Here is a 22,570-nt window from a genome sequence, read left to right on the forward strand (position 1 = left end):
AATTTTTCACAGAGAGAAATAATTCCCAACATATTTAAATCCTGCTGGCAAAGATCCTCCAGAGAGGGGATACTACAGGAAGAAGGTGAGATCAGATGGGATCTAGAACACGGGAGGGGGGGGGAAAGAAGACTATGATGGTTTCCCATTGTGGCAGAAATAAGATAGGAGGCTTTGAGCTCTATCCCCATAAACAACATCTAGCAGCTCTGTCTTGCTTCCTATTCAACTGGATGCTGATGTGTGTTGAATTGTGCCCCTGAAAAGATATGTTGAAGTCCTAAACCTTGGTATCAGTGAATCTTATTTGGAAACAGGATCTTCACAGATGTAATTAAGTCATCTTAATTATACTGAGTAAGAGTGAGCCCTAAATCCAATCACTGATATCCTTAAAAATGGGGATTTGGAGACCCAGAGATACACACAGTAAGAAGATGACCATGGAAAGATGGAGGCAGAAATTAGAGTTACATTGCTACAACCAAGGAATGCCAAGTGTTGCTGGCAACTATTGGTAGCCAGGAGAGGGAAGGGAGGGTTTTCCCCAAGAGCCTTTAGAGGGAGCATGTATCAACCAACACCATGATTTTGGACTTCTGTCCTCTAGAACTGTGAGAGAGTAAGTTTCTATTGTTTTAAACCACCCAGTTTGAGGTGCCATCTAATAGTAGCTATAGGAAACTAATACAGATTGCCAAAACCAGGAATTCCCTAGACTAGTACCTAGAGATTATGGCCATACCACCAAAAACTTAGCATTAGAGGCAACTACCTCAAAGGCACCATCAACTCAGGGCAGCAGCTACTAAAAAAAATGAAAAAATAAGTCTTCCTTAGATAAACATGCATCTTTTCTCATCATGCCATATGGTACCCTCTTCTGTTCTAACAGTGATCAAGCTCACACCCACAATCAGAGATGATTTTAGATCTACAAACATTACAATGACCTGCAGTCAACAGGCCCAAGTAGGAAGGCCTTCACTGAAGATGCATCTGCCTCTATACAGCTCCTGTCTACCACTGTCCTTTTAAAACTGGATCAATGAGAATGCCTTGAATGCATCTCAACTTGCACCAAATATTAAATGATATAGAGAGACCAAAGAAATGACCCTTGTCTTTAAGTGGTGACAATTTAATGTTGACACAAGTGACTTATATGCATGAAATACCAAGAGAATATTACAAATCAGAATGTAATGAAGTGCTAAATTGAATAAGGCAGACTGTAAGACTGTGAGGCAATTCTGACTCTGGCTCACGTCGGGCAGAGTTGGTTGGGAAAACTTTGGGAACAAGATGGGACCTGTACTGAGATGGATGCTGGCTTAGTAATGAGGAAGCAGAGAGGTTACATTACTCTGTTTTGGGTCATCCTAAGCTGGGGATTTTGAGTAAGGCAGGGGGCAGGGTTGGGATAAAGAGCTAAAGTCCTAACAACTGCACGGGGCTCCCTAATCAACAGAAACAAGTGTAGTCAAATCTACAGATATGATAAAAATGCTCCAGTGCCTAACCATTCAACACCTAGCACTGTCTCAGACACATAGCCCTTGATCAATACATATTTGCTGAATGACAATATGCCTGAGAATATTAAATAGCTACCATTTGGAGGTTCTGACATTGTATTAAGTGTTCTGCATGTCCCATCTTTTGTATTTTCTTTTGACTTTTTTTCTTTTGATCAAAATTTAGAAAATGAACTCAGTTTAAATGATCAAATAGTTATACAACATTTGGTTCAAAAATAGCAATCATTTTCCATCACCACCAATTTTTTCCTTCCCAGAGGCAACTATATTTACCTTTTTTTTTTTTTTTTTTTTTTTTTTTTACATAGGAGAGGCTGATCTTGGCTTTTTGCTCTACCTTCCCAGTACTGATGTATCTTTTCCATCTCCCCATCTTTCTTAGATAATGCTTAGACTGTTATTAAATGTTGACACTATTATGGCCATGTAAATGCCATTCAGAGCTAAACCATGTGGTAAATCATGAATATTTTTAAATTTTTTGATTATTTTTTTTCTGGAGTTGTCTTTTTAAAATTTACTTTAGGAGTGCCTGGGTGGCTTAGTCCATTAAGCGTTCAACTCTTGATTTCAGCTCGGGTTATGATCTCATGGTTTGTGAGTTTGAGCCCCACATCAGGTTCTGCACTGAGAGCTGGGAGCCTGGTTGGGATTCTCTCTCTCCCTTTCTCTCTGCCCCTCCCCCCTCCCCTGTTCTCTCTCTCTCTCTCAAAATAAACAAATAAACATTAAAAAAAGATTTACTTTAATTTCTATACACTTATCACTCCAGAGACTGATTCCTGTGGGTCAAGTTCCTGTTGTACTACTTAATTACTATGTATCCTTAGGCAAGTTACTTAACCAATCTGTGCCATAGTTTTCCCTTCTGTACAACAGGGAGAATAGCAAAACACAGTGTAGTGGTGTCAATTTCTCCAGACAAAACACCACAAAGCATGTTGTGGTCAAACAAAGTTGAGTTTACTAACTCACTGCAAGGAGGAATGGGGAACCATGGAGTGCTTCAGTAGAAGGGGACTGTAGGGGGCTGTGTCACGTGATCTTAGAGAAGGCTCAAGGAAACAGGTTCACTCTGCATTTGGTGCTGTCAGAGAGGGGGTGATTCTGTGATCAGACATTTCAATGTATTGTATCTATAGGAAGGGTTGACAAGAAGAGGCTGATGCTATAACTGATAAAGAAAGAACACTCCTTTCAGCCTGGAGAGGGAAATGTTTTGAATATTTGTGTTTGGGATAACAACCTTGTTTCTGTCTGTGTTTAAGCAATATTATAAAGTGGTGTTATTTTTATTTCATCCTAGCCACACAGTGGCCTTGTTGCGTTTTGGTGTTCTCCAAGATTGTTTCTACTAAAGGAGAGAACACCATGACCCAGCTGGGGATGCTAGGCTAGCTCCAGACAGCACCTCTGCCTAGATGTTGGCATCAGGCTGGTTCCTAGCACCAAGGGCTACTTTTCTCTTTCTCAGTGGTGAGGATTAAATGAGCTATCATTTACATATAAAAAACATTAGTAAAATGGTTGCCATAGAACAAGCCCTTAAAATGTTTGTTATAGGACACTAAAAGCACAGGCAACAAAAGAGAAAAGTAGGGAAAGTGGACATCAAAATGAAAAACCTTTGCCTATCCAAGGACACTCAAGAGAGTGAAAAGGCAACCTGCAGAATGGGAGAAAATGTTTGCAAATCATACTTCTAATAAGTGACTGGTATCTACAGTACATAAAGAACTCCAATTCAACAGCAACAAACATCTTATTAAAAGCTAGGCAAAGGACTGAAGCACATTTCTCCAAAGACAACACACAAATGGCCAATAAGTACCTGAAAAGATGCTCAAGATCACTAATAATTAGAAAAATGCAAAAAACCCCACAATGATCTATCACCTCACATTCATTAGAATGGCTACTATAATAAAAAAAAAAAAAAAAAGGAAACAAAATAATCATCAGTAAGGGCAGAGAAAAACTGGAATCCATGTGCATTTCTGGAGAAAATGTAAAATGGTATAGCCACTATGGAAAACAGTATGGCAAGTCCTCACAAAATTAAACACAGAGTTACTGTATGTTTCAGTGATTTCACTCCTGGCTGATATACCTAAAAGAAGTCAAAGCAGGTATTGGAACAGATGTTTGCACACCCATGTTCATAGCAGCTATATTCACAATAACCAAAAGGTGGAAACAACCCAAGTGTCCATTGACCTATGCATGAATAAACAAAATGTGGCATAGAGATACAAAAGAATATTGTTCAGTCTTAACAAGGTAGGAAGCTCTAACACATGCTACAATATGGATGAACCTTGAAAACACTGTCCTGAGTGAAATAAGCTGGTTACAAAAGGACACATACTGTGTGATTCCACTTCTAGGAGGTACCTAGAGTAGTCCAACTTATAGAGACAAAATAATATGGTGGTTGCAGGGGGTGGGGTGGGGAGGGGAAGTAGAGAGTGTTTTATGAGTCCAAAGTTTCTGTTAGGGAAGATTAAGATGTTTGGAGATGGGTGGTGGGGTGATTACAACACTGTGAATGCATTTAATGCCATAGAACTGTATGCTTAAGAATGGTAAAAATGGTGGGGGTGGAGTCTGAGTGGTCAGTTGGTTGAGCGTCCAACTTTGGCTCAGGTCATGATCTTGCAGTTTGTGAGTTTGAGCCCCACATTGGGCTCACTGCTGTCAGCACAGAGCCTGCTTCAGATCCTCTGTCCCCCTCTATCTGTCCCTCCCCCACTTATGCCCTCTCCAAAATAAATATTTAAAAAATGGTAGAAATGGAAGATTTCCGGTTATATATATATTACTACAATAAGTGTTAGCTAAACTAAAAAATAGTATCAAACCTGACCTCTGCTCCAACTAATTCTCCTTTCAAAATATTTAATGCAAAAAAATGCCATTTAATATTCATTACAACTATAGAAGCTTTATTACTTTTACTACTGTTTTACAGGTTAAAAAAAAAAAGGAGACCTAGATTATGTTGTTCAACATTATTGTGTTAGAAAGTGGCTGAGCTATAATGTGAATCCAAGTAGGACAGACCTCAGAGTCCAACTCTTAAGAATATGGTTACTCTGTATTATTTTGGGAGACCTCAAGAGATTTACCTGGGGCTAGGACTCTAACTTCTATTGAAACTTCCCATTGGTAAATGTAATCCATCTTTTCATTCAAGAGAGAACTGAGATATCTCTAATAAGGGAATGGGGCCACACTTTAAAATGGCTATTGAAAAGTATGCAAGAAGCTACTTAAGATTAAATGCAGTTTTTAAGGGACTTTGGGGGAAGCTGAAGTTCTGGATAAAAGCTGTTAGGGCAGGAAACTGTTAAGATGTGGCATATAGCTACTATTTTCTGGGCTTGCCTAGGACCTCTTTGTGTATGTACCAAGGAACAGGGACAGAGATGGAGAGGTAGAATGTACACAACACTTATCGACCTTGGGAATTTTGTCAATAGCAAGATTATTTGCTGAGGAGGAGCAGTTCTGTGCCATATGTCACTTCTATGCTGCGCATCTCCAAAGGAATTACCTGTCCATCTTGCCTGTGTGCTCATTTGCACCATGGTACAGAAAAGCGGTTCCAACCCTAGCTGGGCTGGAAATTGATGGACCTTCAATCAAAAAGTGTATCTGTGTTGCAAGAAGGCACATCAGAAAAGGTCTGGTCTCTGTTTGCTGTACTCCTGGGCTAGTTACCAGCATCAGGAAGGAGTCTTGAGAACCATCATTTCCCAATTCTCAGGGTAAGAGACATTGTTTCAGAGGTCGGGGTGAATCTCTAGGAGCCCAGGTCAGTGCTGGAGGCAGTATGCTTTTTTCACTTGCTGCCGGGTTGGTTTTTAACATTTTCAGCTAAGTGTTACAGGCCCCCAGGTCACATTTCTCATTTTCTGCCAGAAAACGGCAAGGAGCTGCTTTGCTGACTATAGGTCAGTGGCCTAGAGGGTGGAGCGAAATCCAGACTACCCAGGAGGAGGGTATGGGGGCCCTATAACTGGGACAGCCTGGTCAAGCTGGGCACAGGGGACTTACAAAAAGAATGTTAGAGCAAGAATGGAAGGTTAGAGACCTTTTGGTCCCAAGGACAACCTTGACAGGTAGGGAAGCAGAAGCACAGGGTAACTGAATGATTTGCCAAAGATCAAGCTGTGAATCAGGTACAGAGCAGAGAACAACCGAGTTCTCCAATTTCCACTTCAGAGCTGCCCCATTACGTCTGTGATTCCCAAACTTATCAGACCAGAAGAACACTTGAAGGGAGCCATAAAGTCACAGTTTCTAACCCCCTCTGAAATTTATTAAACCGAAGTCTAGGGGAAAAGTGTGGGGATACGTGTGCTTCTCAGAGAAGTGGAAGAGTATTGTGTGATGCCGTCATCATTTTTTCAGACTTTAAAAAACTGTAGCCCATCCCCCTTAATATATTGTTTTCACTGCATTCTGTATATCTATTTAAGCTACACAAATATTTTAACATTTAAGAGAGGGATGAGGAAAAAAGTCTCTGAAGTTAGGAAAGTTGGATTTGAAATCCAGGTTCTTCATTTCCCAGCTTTGTGATATGGGCAAGTTACTTCACTTCTCTGTGCCTCAGTTGTCTCATCAATAAAATGGGTACAATGGCAAACCTTACTGCCTTGGGATGTGGTGGTGGGGGGGTCACATAACAGTAAATGAAGAAAGGTATATGAAGTGCTTGGCCTAACAGCTAACATAAGGGGAGGAAAAATTCTCAGGCTGAGGGCCGAACCCCATGTGGCTATGCACTTAGGGCAGGAGCAGTGGCTGTCTCTGTGACCTCTACACCCTCGAGACGCCACCCTGGACTTGGCCACACTGTCCAGGGGCCTGGGAACTCCTCTGGAGGAGAAGCAGCCAGGGCCAACCACTGCCTGGGTCCCAGGAAGGGGTTACAGGGAGCTCTGAACATCTGACTCAGACAGCCAGGTTGAGCCAGGGAAGAATTTAGAACCAAGTGGCTCACGCACGAAACAAAATCAATGTGATAAAGGGAATGACGTTGGGACTTGATTTCCAGACCCTAAGATCACAAGTGAGAAAGGAAGTCTTTCCCAGACAGGTGTACCCTCTCTGGTCAGGAGTCCTACCCAGAGTACCCACCCTGTTCTTTGCACCGGCCCTGCCACGACAATGTGCCCAAGTAGGGTTTTTAAAAACCGTCTCATTTAAATATGAACTATAAAGGCCTACAGTGCCTAAAAATGTCCAAAACAGAACACAAAAGAGGTCTGTTGAATATTTTTTACAAAATAAGCATATTCCCCACGTGGAGACATTCTGATCTGCCCTCCTTCCCTTTAATTATCTGTTTTTTTCCATCATACATGATAAAAATAAGTCGATTAATAAAATGAAGGGATTTACTGAAGACAATTAATTAATTTATTTAATAAATATTGAGCATCTGCTATGAATCTGAGATCAGAAACCCTGCGGTGGAGGTCTCCACATGATGGAGTGAAGCAGAGGAGACAGCAGAGCCTACAAAGGGCAGAAGATGAAGTCAAAATGCAGGACATGCGGAGAGGTGGCAAAGCACCTCACGCTGTACAATGACTTTCAGAAAAGGAGTCAGTGTTATCAGCACAGGACAATCATCAATGTGCATAGTAATTGCTGTGAGCTCTTCAGAAAATCCAAAACTGAATTAAATTACACTGAGCATAGCTGCTTAAGAGGGCAAGACAATTTATAGTATGTTAGAGGAAAAAAAATTCACCCAAACCTAAAATATAATAAAGGGGAAGAAGTTTCATTAACTTAAGAAAAATTCTGGGTACCCCCTTTTTGCTTGTCCCAAATCCAGCCCCATGGACGATGGGTGGGCCACCCTTGAATGGTGTGCTTTCATTTTCATCAGAATATAGAAGTTATAACATATCTCTGGCTATGCAGACAAATTTGTAACATAGAATGTCTGTTTTTATAGGTCTAACTACAACCTCAAAGTAGTTAATTCCTAGAAAAATTTAGTCATGAGCAATGATATTTAAGGTCTCTTGTCTCCGGGAATGCGGTATATACATGGTAAAACTAAGGTTTATCTATGGATCAAGTTTTATCCCTGGGCTGTGCAATGTTTGGACATTTGTAGAATTGTCTTTTAACTGCAAGTGTTTTCTATGGCTTATGTGGGGGACATTTACAAGAAATTTTGACAGGAAATTCTTTAGCAAATGTATTATGGCATGGTACTGAGAATTTAGTCATCTGGGATGCACACATTATCTCTTTTAAGGGAAATTTATTTCTGGCCTCCCTATGAGAATTCATAGAATTTCCCTGAAGAAGTTGATTTGTTTTCATCTCATGGATGTTATGCATCTTGTCCTAAATGTGTTTCCCTTTTTTCTTTGGTTTCTAGGAAGCTTAGAATCAAATTTTCTGCCTATCTTAAAAAACGGAATGTGACTTTACATATGAGCCTATACATATGTTTCCCACCCTATCTCCCATACATTTTTCCTTCACCCTTATTGTGTCATCTAATTATAGTTTTCCAGTAAAAAAAAAAGTGTTATAAGCTATCAAATATTATGGGGGAGATATAAGAAAATGAACAAATGAATAGATGGTTGAATGAGTGAATGCATGGATGGCTGAATAAATGAATGGAGTTGTTCTCTACACTGGATCTTGGCCAAGAGGTGGGAAGTGATGGAGTTCTTGCTTTCTGATGCTGAATAAGTAAGGTAATCATTAAGTTTGGTAAGCAACTGAATTCTTGGGCCACTCATGGAAACCTGAAGCTGGCTGGTCCTGATGTACTATTTTTGTTTATAATTAACTAAGACATTGCTTTTTTTTTTTTAATTTTTTTTTAACGTTTTATTTATTTTTGAGACAGAGAGACACAGAGCATGAACGGGGGAGGGGCAGAGAGAGAGGGAGACACAGAATCGGAAGCAGGCTCCAGGCTCTGAACCACCAGCCCAGAGCCCGACGTGGGGCTCGAACTCACGGACCGCGAGATCATGACCTGAGCTGAAGTCGGACGCTTAACCGACTGCGCCACCCAGACACCCCGACATTGCTTTTTTTAAAAAGGGCTCGGGCACCTTTAATGCACAAATGAAGACTCTCCAACTGAGACATCTCTTTTGCCACAAAGGACCAAATGAAAGGGTCCTGGCAGAGACTTCCTTTTTACATTCCTTCTGTATAGTTTGATGTTACTAATGAAGGTTTTAAACCCTTTATTTAGACTTAAAAAAAACCCAAAATTCAACCTTTTATGAGAGGGGAGGTGAGCCAATGTTTTTAGATTATCATGTGGCTGCATGTATATTTTCTGCCTTGTATGCTGATAGCAAACTGCAACCCTATTCTGATTTGGAAGGTTGTCTTATTCTTCCATCTGCAGGATCCTCCATTATGCTGCTGCTGGGATCCAGATTTTTTTCCAGATGAGTTATTTCATAGGATTTGAAATTATGCTTCTGTATACAGGAAACAACTCTGGAGCTAACCCACCCTGGCAGAAGATCAGAACACGGGATGAGCCACTTGCCAGAGCTCAGCTACCTGGAAGAAAATACTTGAAGGGAAAGGAAAACACCACTCTTCAAAGCATCTCACTAGCCATATCTGGATATCTGCTCGATTGGCATAGATTGAGGGTTAGAACAATTTGGCTCCGGAGGTGCTGAGGTTTTAGTACTGTCCACTAAAAAATACACTACCATCATAGAAAATAATGACAGTCAAGTCATAAAGGTGAAGTTTTCTTGTTGCTTTGAGGATGTTTTCATGTTGTCAAAACATTTTAGTTGCGTAGCTTATGTCCAGTTTGTCTCTTTAGAACAGAGGCTCTTTGGGCAGGAAATGTGCACAGCGACTCTCCTAACGATGGGCTTCACTAATGTTAAGTATTAACAGCAACAAGAAGAGGCCAAATAAATTTTTTTTTACTGTCATGTATGGGCTGAATATGTTGGAAGAGGTTTTATTGCACTTAAGAAAGAGACAAAGATCAAATTGGTACCAGATCTTCAGAACACAAGGTCAGTGACAAGAAACCAACTTAAAAAATTCTGTGTAATTAACCAGCTAAACGTAACACAACCAATCACCTGGTCATTTTGTTTGTGTCAAGACACCTACAGAAAATCCAGCCCCTTTCATCAAATTCAATTCAGAACACGGAGACACGGCTTTGTACTTTGCATCTTCTGTGTCAAACTCTATTTTTGATCCTTTATGTCAAATCTAAATTCATGGCAACAGCATTCAGATCTTGATAGAATCCCCAAATCGCCCTAGACCCCAAATCCATTCCACAAGACACACACACACCTAAGAGCACACATATTTGTACTGGATTTACACTCACTTAGCTAAGCGAGAGTCAAGAATTTTGAATGACTGCCTGTTGGCCAGAGCTTTAGCAAGTTTTCATATACGTACCTGCTGAAAACAAGGGTATTGCACAATCGGGTGTTCACCCCTCGGGTGAAGAAATCATATCCATACAGTTCTCATTTGGGATGAAAATGGACCCTCAAATGTTCTGTGGTATTTTCCCTGTTGCTGAAGCTTAAATCACTATCAATCTTAAGCGAGCTGAACAAATTGATGTGACTGATGAAAAATGGATAAGTTTGACTCCGAACACACAGAACTGTTGTGTCCACCAAAATGAGGTCTTGATTAGTCAGAAAGCCAACAAAAATACCCTATCAACAACTTACAATCTGATACAATGTCAAAAAGGAAAAGAAATCACTCAGTGTTATCACTGAGAAAACGTTCTGTATGGCCCTGAGATACAAACTGACCTCTCTTATGGAAATCATCTTTGCCTGGCTATCTATATATGCATAAAAGGATATACTTTTTAAAAGCTCATTTTTTCCCTAATAATTGTCTGTTTTTAAAAAGCTATCAGCAGGTGCACCTCATTTCAAAAGCCTCTTGTCCTTCATAATACAATATTCATCACGATTACATAGTATGAAATAAAAAGCAGCAAAACATAAGCGAGGATAGTTCAATTAAATGCAACATAATCTCTGCAGCAAAAAGTGGTTCTGTAGCTAAAATCAGGTTCCAATGAAAGGAAAAAGGGAATATATTTCCACATATTTTTAATTATATAGAATTTCCTCAAACATGATTTTTCATAATATATTCCATTAAGTTAACATCACATTTGAAGAAAGAGCATTTTCCGATTTCATTTTAAGCCTGATTTTGAGCAATTACAGTGTCATTGTTCCGCGGTAGAAAGGTTGAATTCATTTACTGTGTGGTTATGCTAGTTATGATTGATGTCTCTTCTCCAAATGATAAACCAATCACCCCAATGATGTAATGTCATTTTAAGAGTGCCATAATCACATTTCTCTCAAACTAGAAGCTCTGATGAGTTCTAATAAAGATTTATGGTAGATTAAAGGCCTTCATAATATCAACAATGGATTGCTCATTTGATGAGAGATTTGATTAGGTAATTTTTTTGAAAAAGAATACGAGTTTACTAAATATATCAGGCCTGGCTTTGAAGAAGGGCATGGGCCATCATAGAGAGCAGTCCATCATTCCATCTTCAGAATGAATCATCTTCAGTATCTTTGGGGGGTCCTCTCTAAACCAGAGGTTGAGGCCTGTGGTGGCATATTCTCGTGGATGAAGCCAAAACACAACCTCACCAAGGTGCACTCTTGGCATGGAAAGCTCCTTATTGCCTTTGATGGGATATGTTAATTAACATATTGAGACGATAACTCCAAAGCTTTTGGGTCAGGAACAATTAATTTCTGAAAACGTCTCTCTTTGGGCCATGGGTACTTAACCCTAGATGTCGTCCACTCCTATGTTTATATGTTTTGTGAACATTTTACCAACAAGACATCAAAATAAGGCATGACCACTGCTGAGCCCAGGGCAATTCTACCTAAAATCCAGAGATTGGAGCTGCAGCAGTAGCCACAAAATCCTCAGAGGTGGCACAGAACCTTGTGACCAGTGCCTCTGCTCTGTGCAGGTGAAAACCACAAGGAGAATTCAAGTTTTAGAGGCAATATTTATCATGGTACCATGCGATCAGCTTGTTAAATTCAAGTGAAGTGGTACATGCCGAGGGTTATAGGAGAGGTCACCCCCCAAACACTTTAGACTTGGCAAGGCATTCAGTATTCATGTCAAGGGAATGCATTTTAATCACAAAATCATCTAAACAAGCAAGCGAGAAAGAGTCAGAAGCCAACCATCAAAAAGCAAGAGATCTGAAATGCACACAAATTGGGCACGTGAGGGTGTCCAGGGTCACTCGGCTATGACCAGAATGGTAGTAATACAAAATTCAATATTCCATTGTCTCTCTACACTTCACCTTTGAGACCCGAGCGCTCTCATGTGCAGCAGTGGGCAAATCCCTCTCACTGAAGGAGGCCCAAGCCCTGTTAAGATAAGCAAAACCTCTTTAGTAACTGCGACCTTCAATAAATGTATCCTGGAACAGCAATGCCACAAAGCGACAAGTGCATTTCACCTGATGCTGCCCACACCACCTTCTCCCCAGCCCTCGAGTCAGAGTTGTCATTCTGCCGGAGACATGAGAATGTCACACAGACAACACCACACATTCAGACACCACAGTTTCCTTACCACTGCTGGAGGCTTGCTGGGGCCCTGAGCATGCTCTGAGCAGGTATGAATTGGGGGAGAACTCCTCATCAGGGTTGGTGTCCATGATTTGATGGGAGGTGTTGCTGTCTAGCAATGGCATCTGGCAGCTAACTGGTGGAGGATTATGGGAGCTAGGCAGCTGAGCAGATGGGAGGAGGCTAGACGAGGATGTAGGTGGAATGGGACGACCTGGGAAAGAGGACAGAGGGGTCAAAGGTCAGCAATGAGTGTCATGAGAGCATCCAGAGAAAGTTACATTGAAACCACCTCACAATATAAATATCCAAAAAAAAAAAAAAAAAAAAAAAAAAAAAGGAAAGAAAAGAAAGAAAAGAGAAAGAAAGAAAGAAAGAAAGAAATGCTCCAAATGTGTTTTTTTGAGTGTTTTGATGTTTCTCCAAATGTCCAAATTCATACTGCAGGTAGCTACATATTTCACAAAATGAGCATGAGTGGAAATATCCATCTAAAGGGCTGAAGTGCAATCATTCAGGAAAACATCCATTTCTTTCTATCTTCCCTGTTACAGCCCTACTATAATTCCCTATAATCTCTCACTGGACTATCTCTTTTACTGGTCTCCCTGCTTCCTCTCTTGCCATACATCCAGACACCCCCTACTGTCTGCATCCCTTCTCTACAGCAGCCAGAATATGTGTGTGTGTATGTGTGTGTGTGTGTGTGTGTGTGTGTGTATGTATATATATATATAATGTTTATTTTTGAGAGAGAGCACACGTGAGCATGAGTGGGGGCGGGGCACACTGGATCTGAAGTAGGCTCTGTGTTGACAGCAGAGAGCCTGACAAAGGGCTCAAACTCATAAACCGTGAGATCATGAACTGAGCTGAAGTCAGATGCTCATCTGACTGAGCCACCCAGCACCCCCAGAGTAATATTTTCAAGACAGAAATCAGGTCTCATCACTTTCCTGCTTGGCACCCTTCAACGGCTTCCCACTACATGTAGAAAGAAACCAAGACTCCTTGTGATGACCTACGTGTTTTGTCTCCTCTGGCACAAGCTGCTTCTTCTACCTTACTTCCAATAGCGGCCTCTACTTGCCCCCTTATTCTCCAGCCAATGTAGCCATCTTTACTTCTGTTGCTTGAACATGCCATATCATTCTGTCTTCTGAGTCTTTACATTTCCTGTTCCTCCGTGTGGAATATTCTCCCTACCTGCCATCTCACTGATTTTTACAAGCCTGCTCCTTCCCTAGAAACTTTTCCTGTTTGCCTTCTTGCAAGCTGCTCACCTATGTGCTCTATCCTATTAGCCTGTTTAAGTTTCTTCATACCCCTTAATACTATGTGAAGGTGGACATCTGCCTACATTACTCACCCCTGTACCCTCAATAATTTCCTAACGAACAGCACTTGCGGAATGAATGAGCAACCAAACTGGTTTAGGGTAGAGGTAGAAAGGGCCACACATTTGCATCCTAAAGAATTTGCCAATGCCCCCACTCTGTCCACCACCGTTTTGTTCTTGTTTTGTTTTGCATACTATGGGGGAATTCCTACAAAGCTAGGCTACTCCAGGCAGGAGGAAGAGTAGCCAGCCCGCAGGTGGTGGGCAGTAACTTGGAGCTGCGAGAGGGTCAAAAAGTTCTCCTACCACACAGAAGCCTGCTGCAACCTCTCTTTCACATGGCAGGGAGCTCCTGGCAGCCAAATTGCTGAGTGAAGATAATTGCTGTGTGTACTTTCACCTGATTCACCCTTACATGTTGGGGTCCTTGCAATTGCTTGCATGCTGGTTTGCTCATTTGGGAAGTTCAAAAAAATGAGCCAAGACTAGCAGCCCACGGGATATGCCCTAGAGCTGGAGGTGTGGAAAGAAGGGTAGGGTGTTGACAAAGCAAACCTAAGAAATCAGGTTAGAGTTTCAACTCAGGCAAGAAGTATCTGAGTCAGAAGAAATGTGTTTTCCTGCTTTTAGATGCACTACATATGTGAATATGTTTTCAGCACCTCAAATGGATGCCATTTTTTTGTGGCCACCTTTACAATTGTATTTCTCGATCTATTCCTCAGGGCACTAAATGTTATTGTTAGATCAGTTTGGTTCAGTAAAATTTAAAAGTGAGTCTTATGTATAAGCCACTCAATATTGAGAACATAAAAAAAAAGACAGGGCCACCTAGGTAGCTCAGTTAACTGTCCAACTCTTGATTTTGCCTCATGTCATGATCTCATGATTCATGAGATTGAGCCCTGCCTAGGGCTTTGTGCTGACAGTGAGGAACCTATTTGGGATTCTCTCTTTCCCTCTCTCTCTGCCCCTCCCCTGCTTGTGCAAACACATTCTCTCTCTCGCTCAAAATAAATAAATAAACATAAAAAAATAATACATCATTCTTACCCTCATAGAGGTCACAGTCTAGTGGGGGAGGCAGACAGTAAGTACCATGTGATAAGAGGAGGAGGCATGTAATGACATGGTGTTGTCGAGGTGAAGGAAAGGGACACTTGGTCTAGCCCTGCCAGGGAGAGGTCAGGGTGGAAAGTTCAACAAGAATTCCCAGGACAGTTGATGCCTGAACAATCTTTGAAACAAGAGGAAATGGACCTCTGGTAAGAGGAAACATGACAAACAGTAGCACCGAGCCCCCAAGCCACTAGCTTATTGCCCTTTTTGAGGGTGGGAGTTGCAGAAAGAGGGAATAAGAGACTCTTACAGCTCACATGTTAGGGGCTCCTGTCCAGTAACACAGTTAACAAATCATCATCCTTGAAATAGAACAATGGGTAAGTGGAGTTTGATTTGAAAAAATCAATTTATGTATAACAGTTTGGAAGCCATGTAAGGCATGTTCCTACCAGAGGCTCTCACAAAGCGAGCCTGAACACCTCAGAGTTCCATCAGAGTTGGGGCTAACATTAATCAATACTTCTCCCATAGTTATCCCTCTACTAACTACCATCGTTAGGATTTTAACTGCCAATGTTTCTGTGCAATGACTGTCTGCCACTCACTGTGTCAGCCACTTTATATATAACATCTATTTCCCAAAATAATCCTATGAGGTTAGAATTATTATAATCCCCATTTTGTAAGTGGGGAAACTGAGGCACAGAGCAGTAAAACTCATAGTTAGCAGGTGACAGGGACCAGGAGTAAAACTCAGGTTTGTGTGTTCCAAAATCTACCCTCTAACCACTCTGTATTGCGTTTGCCCTAACAGCATGATGATGACAACGATGACAACGATGACAACGATGACAACGATGACAACGATGACAACGATGACAACGATGATGGAGGAAGAGGAAAAGGAAAAGGAGAAGATGAAGAAGAAGACGACAATGACCTATAAGGAGCAGGGAGGGTTGATTTACAAATCATGTTTCCTGTTTCCCATCTCCTAGTCCCAAGGCACTCTCAAGATTTCAAGTAAGAAACATTTCTTTGAATAAATGGTTATTTATAGCATCTATCATCTGGCAGAGTTCAAAGCTTTTCTTGTAATTTTGTTATGAAGTTCAAAGTGGTTCCTTCACAGCAGTGTTACCCTGTGCTTTCTTCAACGCCCTGAATTTGGACGTGTCCTGACCAGGGCACAGTGAAGTCAGTGTTGACGTCCACTTAGCAGTGAGGCTCTGGTAAGAACAGATTCTAACTCACAATCAATAGGCTTTAATGTTTGTATTATTGAGGCATATCTGGAAATGCATGTTGAAGAACAAGAATGGCTGGAAGCCAATTTTTAAATTCCTTTGAGTGACTGAGGTGGAACTGAAGTTCAAGTGCAATTTTCCAGGAGCCTGATATGATAGTTGCTGTGAAATCACTCTTTACATGAACTTTTTGAAATTTTGTTCAGCATGAATTCATATCATATAGTACAGACAGAACTGCTTTTTAATTTATACAAATACAGACAATGGAAGAGCAGTCATACCACAATGAAAGCACTGGGGTTACGTCAATGTATTGAAATACACATCATGGAACTGTCTGATTCCTGTTATTTTCCTGCCTTCTTTAAATCTGTGCTTTGGTAACTCCTTAAGCTGCTTGATGGTACCTACCATTACTTGGGAAATTTCTCAGTCCCTAGATCTGTCCCCAATCAAATTGTGTGCTGTTCTCTGTTTGCTATGTCATTTGCTAATTTTGTTCACTTATGCTACATTTTTCCCCCGACTATTCCAACTGACAGAGACCATCTGTACAGACACAAACAGGTTCCAAAGTACAGGGGAAAAAGTTGGAACTTATACAGGCTCACTTTATAGACCATGATTTCTTACTAAAATACCTAGTGTGGGATGGGCGTGTAACCAGGGGTATGTACTTATCTAATTCCTACTTTATGCATTACACAGATGCCCTGACCCCCAAACTATTTCTGAAGTTTCATTTTGAATGTGTAGAGAGTCCCCAGAAAATAGAGGGAAACTTGGTTTAATTAATCTGTTAAAACAGCAAGAGGAAACATGCAAAGGCAGCAATATGTCATTCATTAAACTCATATGGTCTTGTGTATGTGTGGGTGTGTATGTGTGTGTCTTTTCCAAGATCCCCATGTAAATCAAAGTCTAACTAATTATCTGTGTGATTGGGTTCCCCCACAACCTTGAAAATGGAGACTAATTTAGATTTTACTAATTTATCTTTTTCCAAATGAGTAAGATTTTGAGATAGTTTCAACTCGTAAAATATTTCTGATTAAAAGATCTACAGCTGGACAAAGAAGTTCCCTTGATAACTAGGATAGATTGGTAGTTTTGGATTGCTGTATTGAGAAGGATTCGGGGGGTGCCCTGGATTCAGTGGGAAACAGTGGCACGATCAATTAGAACAATCCTGGACCAGGAATAGAGGAAAGGCAGAAGGTGCCAAGAGCTTATTTGCCACCCATGATCCAGGCCTTCATTCACCAACAGCTTCAGCCATACCTGAAAACTTCGTCCTACACCATCTGTGTTTGAAGGAACATTACTCCAATTCCCATCATCTCAATTACACCACCATTTTCCCTCCTTAATCTGATTTGGATTCAACTTTAGTTCTCCAAGAAAGGGCTACAATCTCCCCTCCATCCCCAAAGCAGTAAATATTATCTGTGAAATTGCTGGTCTGCCCAAATGTTGTTAATACATCCACTAATTTATGATAGGGACCATGTTGCAGATCAATTCCCAAAATTCACTTAAAACAACTGGTTTCTTTTTCATTCAAAAGATTAATGGCAAGAAGATATTAAAATATTTTGTATAGACAATGCATAATCGATCTATGTAGTGACAAGGTGTCAATATTTGGTGGAACAGACAGAATGATCAGAAGACAGTAAAAAAACAAACAAGAAACCAAAAAACCAAAACCAAAAAAAAAAAAAAACTAAACAAACAAAAACCGAGTACCAGGAATAAGCAAACCCAAAATAATAATTTCAATGGCGGTATTACCATTTAAAAGTAAGATCTCGCTTCGTGCTAAGAAATGAGCAAATATTATGCATGTATTTTTCTTTTCAATACTCACAACTTTTCTATGAACCAAGCACTATTATCACCCCCATTTACAGATAAAGAAATAGGCTATCTTTCCTATCAATGCTCTGGTAGCAAACAGCAGAAATAGCTGGATTTGAATCCAGGCAATCTGACTCCAAAACTCAAGCCTTGAATGGTTCATTCTAGTATTTCTGCATCAGACAAGAATAATTGCTAACAAATGAATGGGATGTGAACCCCAAACTCATCAGTCCCCTTCTGGAATGTACCATTGAGGTTATCCTAGGGGAGGTAATTAACCATGGGCAGAATCAAGGCTCCTCCTGGAAATTACCACAGTGACCACTCACATCGAATAAATAATGATTTGTGAAGACAGGAAGCAATTTGTGAACCAGAAACTGGAAATCCTCTGTGGCTCTGTAAGTTCAAGAATTTAATAAAAAATAGCTTTTGAGTTAAAGTTGAGTATTGCAAAATAACTGTATTAACGTAGACTAAACAGTTGGTTAGAGAATTCAAACAATTGTCCTAATGACATTTCCTAGTACTTTCTGCTTATTCAGATATTTGACTAACCATTTTCCTCCCCAAATGCTTGAGGTTTGTGAAACCCGTATTTTTGATGGGTTTAAAGAGTGAGGTACCTATTTGTGTAAAGAGAAATAATTTCAGTATCTGAGATACTGCCTTCCTATTGCTTGTAATCAATGAATTTTTTTAAAAATGTGGGCCTACTTGCTTTTGAGTTCCATGAGAACATTTTTCAGGAAAATATATCAGTTTTTGGAGTTCTGCCTAGTTCTGCAAATGTGGTTTGCGGAGGGCTGTGTAGTGGGACATTCTTCAAGGTATGATGGGCTTCAGTGGCACACTGGGGCATGGTAGCCATAGTGACTGCCACAAAAGGCACAAACAAGGTACCCTGAAACTTTAGCTGAATTCTCTGGCTCCAGCTGAAGGGACATGGCTGAAGCCACCACACATCTATTCAGCCTGTATTATGTGCTAAGCATCAGTTCAGGGATTTTATTTATGCCCCTTCCATAATTATTACAACACTGTCTAGAGATACACCTGAGAGTCATTACCAAGATGGCCACTCAGGTGTGTGAATTGCCACAGCTACCATGGATTATTCCGAAGCCTGGAGTTGCCAATTTATTCCATTCTCAATTTTCACCATGACGCAAATGAAACCTTGGACTCCACTGGATGTGATCTTTTGCAAACGCTTGTTTCTGCCTTCATGCATGAAGTATTTCTGTGCACTATGCAACCCGTTCCTAACTTCTTGGCCTGCCTCATTGTTTCTGTCCTCCAAAGCCCACGTGAGGAAGAGAGAAGCACAGACTTTGGAGCCAGGCTGACTGAGCTCTGCTACTTTCTGTGTGAGTTTGAGCAGCTTACTTCACTTCTCTGGGCCTGATGATAATAACAGGGACTCCATACGTTGTTGTGAAGACTGGAGAGAATATATATAAGGTCCCTAGAATTGTGTTTGACACATGGTAGATACAAGGGCCTAGAGGGAGCTAATGACACTTGGAGCTTATTGTTTCCAATTTGTTCAGAAACAACTACCGTGTGTGTGCATGACTGTGCCATAGGTAGGGAGGCTCAGGGAGATGCTGAGGCTGGAACAACGCAGCCATCTTACCACTCAAGGGGAGACACTGCCTGAGAATGAAGTCAACAGGGCAGCAAGCAGAGATGTGCTAAGAAGGGAGAGACATTCCTAATGGCATCAATAGAGTACCTGGAATCAGCCAGGCCTGAAGCAACATTACCACTAATGTTTTCAATATATGAACTAATTTATTCTCTACTCTACCTTAATTTTTTGTTGTTTTGTTCTTTAAGCCAGCTTGAGTTGATTTCTGTCACTTAGAACCAAACACATCTTGCCTGAAACTTATTATCAAGTCCAAGTGAGAAAATGACTTGGCCAATGTCACAAAGTTATTTAGTAGAACTGAAAATAGATTCCAGATTTTCTGTCTCCAGTATTATAAGAATTCCATGTTCTGTAAGCTGACTCACTTCCTTTTAAATCACAAGAAATCAAACATGTGGGGTCCCAGAGAAACCACTTATGGTGGAAAGTATCTAGATTTATAAGAATATTGTGGGTACTAAAGAGGAGAGATACAGGCAGGTAGCTGTCGACTTGTTACCCATCAAGCATGCACTGTAGCAGCTGTTTGTCCTCAGAATTGGAGAGGAACTCAAATCACCTTCTAGCAGGTGCTGGGCCTTACATACACCACACTGATCTTGGGGTAGGGTTAGAGGGACTCCATTTCTTATCTACATTTTCAATTTTTAAAAAAGAACAGAGACAGTAGTTTTGATTATAATTATAGAATGCAGAAGACCACAATGAATGTAGCATCTTAAATTAAAATACAGACATATATACGTTTATATTTTATACTGATATTATATTTTATATATTCCCTGTAGCAGCCTGCTTATATTTGTTGCTGATGTTAGGTTGGATATGTCATTCTTAACAAGGGACAATGTTGCTCCCCAAGGGACATTTGGCAATGTCTAGAGATATTTTGATTGTCACAATTTGTTGTGGTGGGGAGAGGATGCTACTGGCCTGTAGTGGGTAGAGATCAGAGATACTGCTAAACATCTTACAATGCAGAGAATAGTCTTCCACAACAAAGAATTTCCAGGCCCAAATGTCAGCAGTGCTAAGGTTGAGAAACCCTGGGTCAGCAGGAGTGATGGCTTTAGATTAGTATAGTTTATGTTACATGGTCAATATTTAAGTTCTTTTTTCCAAATGATAAGAATTGGACAGATATTAGAAGTGAAAAATTTGATTCAGCGAGAATCAGATCACTCCCCACCCCCATAAGAAAAGTTCAAGCAAATAAATTTACATTGTCACTGGGACATTTATGTTAGAAAGCAGGAAAATTTCCCTAAGTTGAGTCTAAGTTGTCATTGGGAGAAATTATAGCATGCCTTTGTCTGGAGCTAGGAGACCTGTTTGCCATGAGATGGGTTGTCTTCACAGAGGCAAGAGATTCAGGCTGGAGAATGTTCCAACTCAGTTGTAGCTTATTGAAACTCACCTGAGGAATTTCATAACCCCTCATGTCTTCTCAATGAGGCGATAACAGCCTAACTCATTTCATATCACCTTGTTTGAAGTTTTCATTTTTACAGAAGACCTAATTGCCCTCCTCACTCACACTTCAGTGAACTCACTAAAGCCCAGCTAAGCATTTCTTGGAAACAAAGTGTTTTTAGATGGCCCTGACAAAACTATCCTGATTTCCCACAAGCTATTATACATAATTTATTGGAAGAGTGGCAGGCAGTTGGACTTGCCCCAGTGAGGGGGCCTCTTTTACGAGCGCTAGCATGAACTATCTTCACAGTTCGGGGCTCTATGCATTTGGGTGTTGTTACTACATCTAACAACTTGCATGTTTATATGTCACATCTTCCTGGAAGCATTGCACTTTGGAAAGTGTCAAATATAGATCAGGCTATAGATGGAATGTAGACTTTATTTTTGAACTAATATGATTTCTATACTTTTCTAATGCCAGCCCTTTCATATTCATAATGCCAAGTGAAACAGTGATTCTGTGCCGCTTCCCCTTTTGAGGACACAAATCCACTTTACCTGTGGTGACACAATCCTCAAATACCTTCTGACATCTCAGTTGCTTGACACATGTACCTAATTATATTACCCAGCTCCTTTAAGATTAAATAGCATTGTTATTTTGGTGATGTGTAAATGTCTAGATCAGTGCTGTCCAATAGAACTTTCTGTGATGAGGGGCATGTTCTATGTCTACAATGTTTAACGCATGTGGTTACTGAGCCCTTGTAATGTAGCTAATTCTACCAAGGAAGTCAATTTCTAATGAATTTAAGTTTATATTCCATAGCCATATATGGCCAGTGGCCACCACATTGGGCAGTATAGTCTAGACTATGACTCTAGCTTTCCAGTTATTGGTATCCCTCACTCCTATGTTTCTCCCTTCCATACAAGAGCCAACATATTTCTGAATGTACAAATTTGTTCACATGCTTCTTCTTTCAATTCTCCCAAGAGTATCCACAGCTTACATAATAAGGTTGCAACTCTTGTATGGCAATCATCTTTTGCCAGATCTTCCTGTTCCCTATCCTCTAACCACATCAAAACTACTATACTACTGAATACCTATCTCTCTCTCTTCACATGCCTCTGAGTGCATAGTAGGTATTCCCTTCTCATTGGCAGTCTCAACTTCCTCCCGAACACCTCCTTAAAGACTCAGATCAAGTATAACCTTTTTTATGTCTTTCCTGATCACCCTGCCCAGAAGTATCCAGAACAAACTTCTATTGTTATACAACTGACCCTTAAAAAATGTGGGGGCTAGGTGTGCAGACAACCCATGCAGTAAAAAAAAATCCACATGTAACGTTTGACTTAACTACTTGTAATGATTAACAGCCTACTGTTGACCAGAAGCCTTACCAAAAACATCAACAGTCAATTACACATATTTTGTATGTTATACCTATTATATACTGTATTCTTACAACAAAGGAAGCTAGAGAAAAGGAAATGTTAAGAAAACCATAAAACACATTTACAGTACTAGACTGTATTTACTGAAAATCATCTGCACATAAGTGGACCTACACCGTTCAAACTCATGTTGTTGAAGGGTCAGCTGTACTTGTGATATGTTAGCCTATTTGTCTAAATGTCTGGCTTGTTCATGACACTGTGACTGGGGAGAAACTGTGGATTATACACCTTTGTAACATAGCACCCAGATGAGAGCTTGTACACAATAAAACAACAGTGTGATTGGATGATTACAAAGTTCACTCCACAAATACTTACTC

General features: G+C 40.5%; 1 protein-coding gene across 3 annotated transcripts in view; it reads right to left on the reverse strand.

Annotated features, from left to right (window-relative positions):
* TENM2 (teneurin transmembrane protein 2) overlaps positions 1 to 22,570 on the reverse strand; it is a 938,525-nt gene that overhangs the window by 363,894 nt on the left and 552,061 nt on the right. For 2 of the 3 annotated variants that reach the window (XM_042947342.1, XM_042947337.1), the window contains exon 3: positions 12,198 to 12,407. The exons of the other annotated variant lie outside the window; for it this stretch is intronic. In XM_042947342.1, the coding sequence (XP_042803276.1) occupies positions 12,198 to 12,407 (210 nt within the window). The remainder of the gene's footprint in view (positions 1 to 12,197; positions 12,408 to 22,570) is intronic. 3 annotated transcript variants of the gene reach the window in all.

This window comes from Panthera leo, chromosome A1 (assembly GCF_018350215.1).
Source record: "Panthera leo isolate Ple1 chromosome A1, P.leo_Ple1_pat1.1, whole genome shotgun sequence".
Lineage (NCBI taxonomy): Eukaryota > Metazoa > Chordata > Mammalia > Carnivora > Felidae > Panthera > Panthera leo.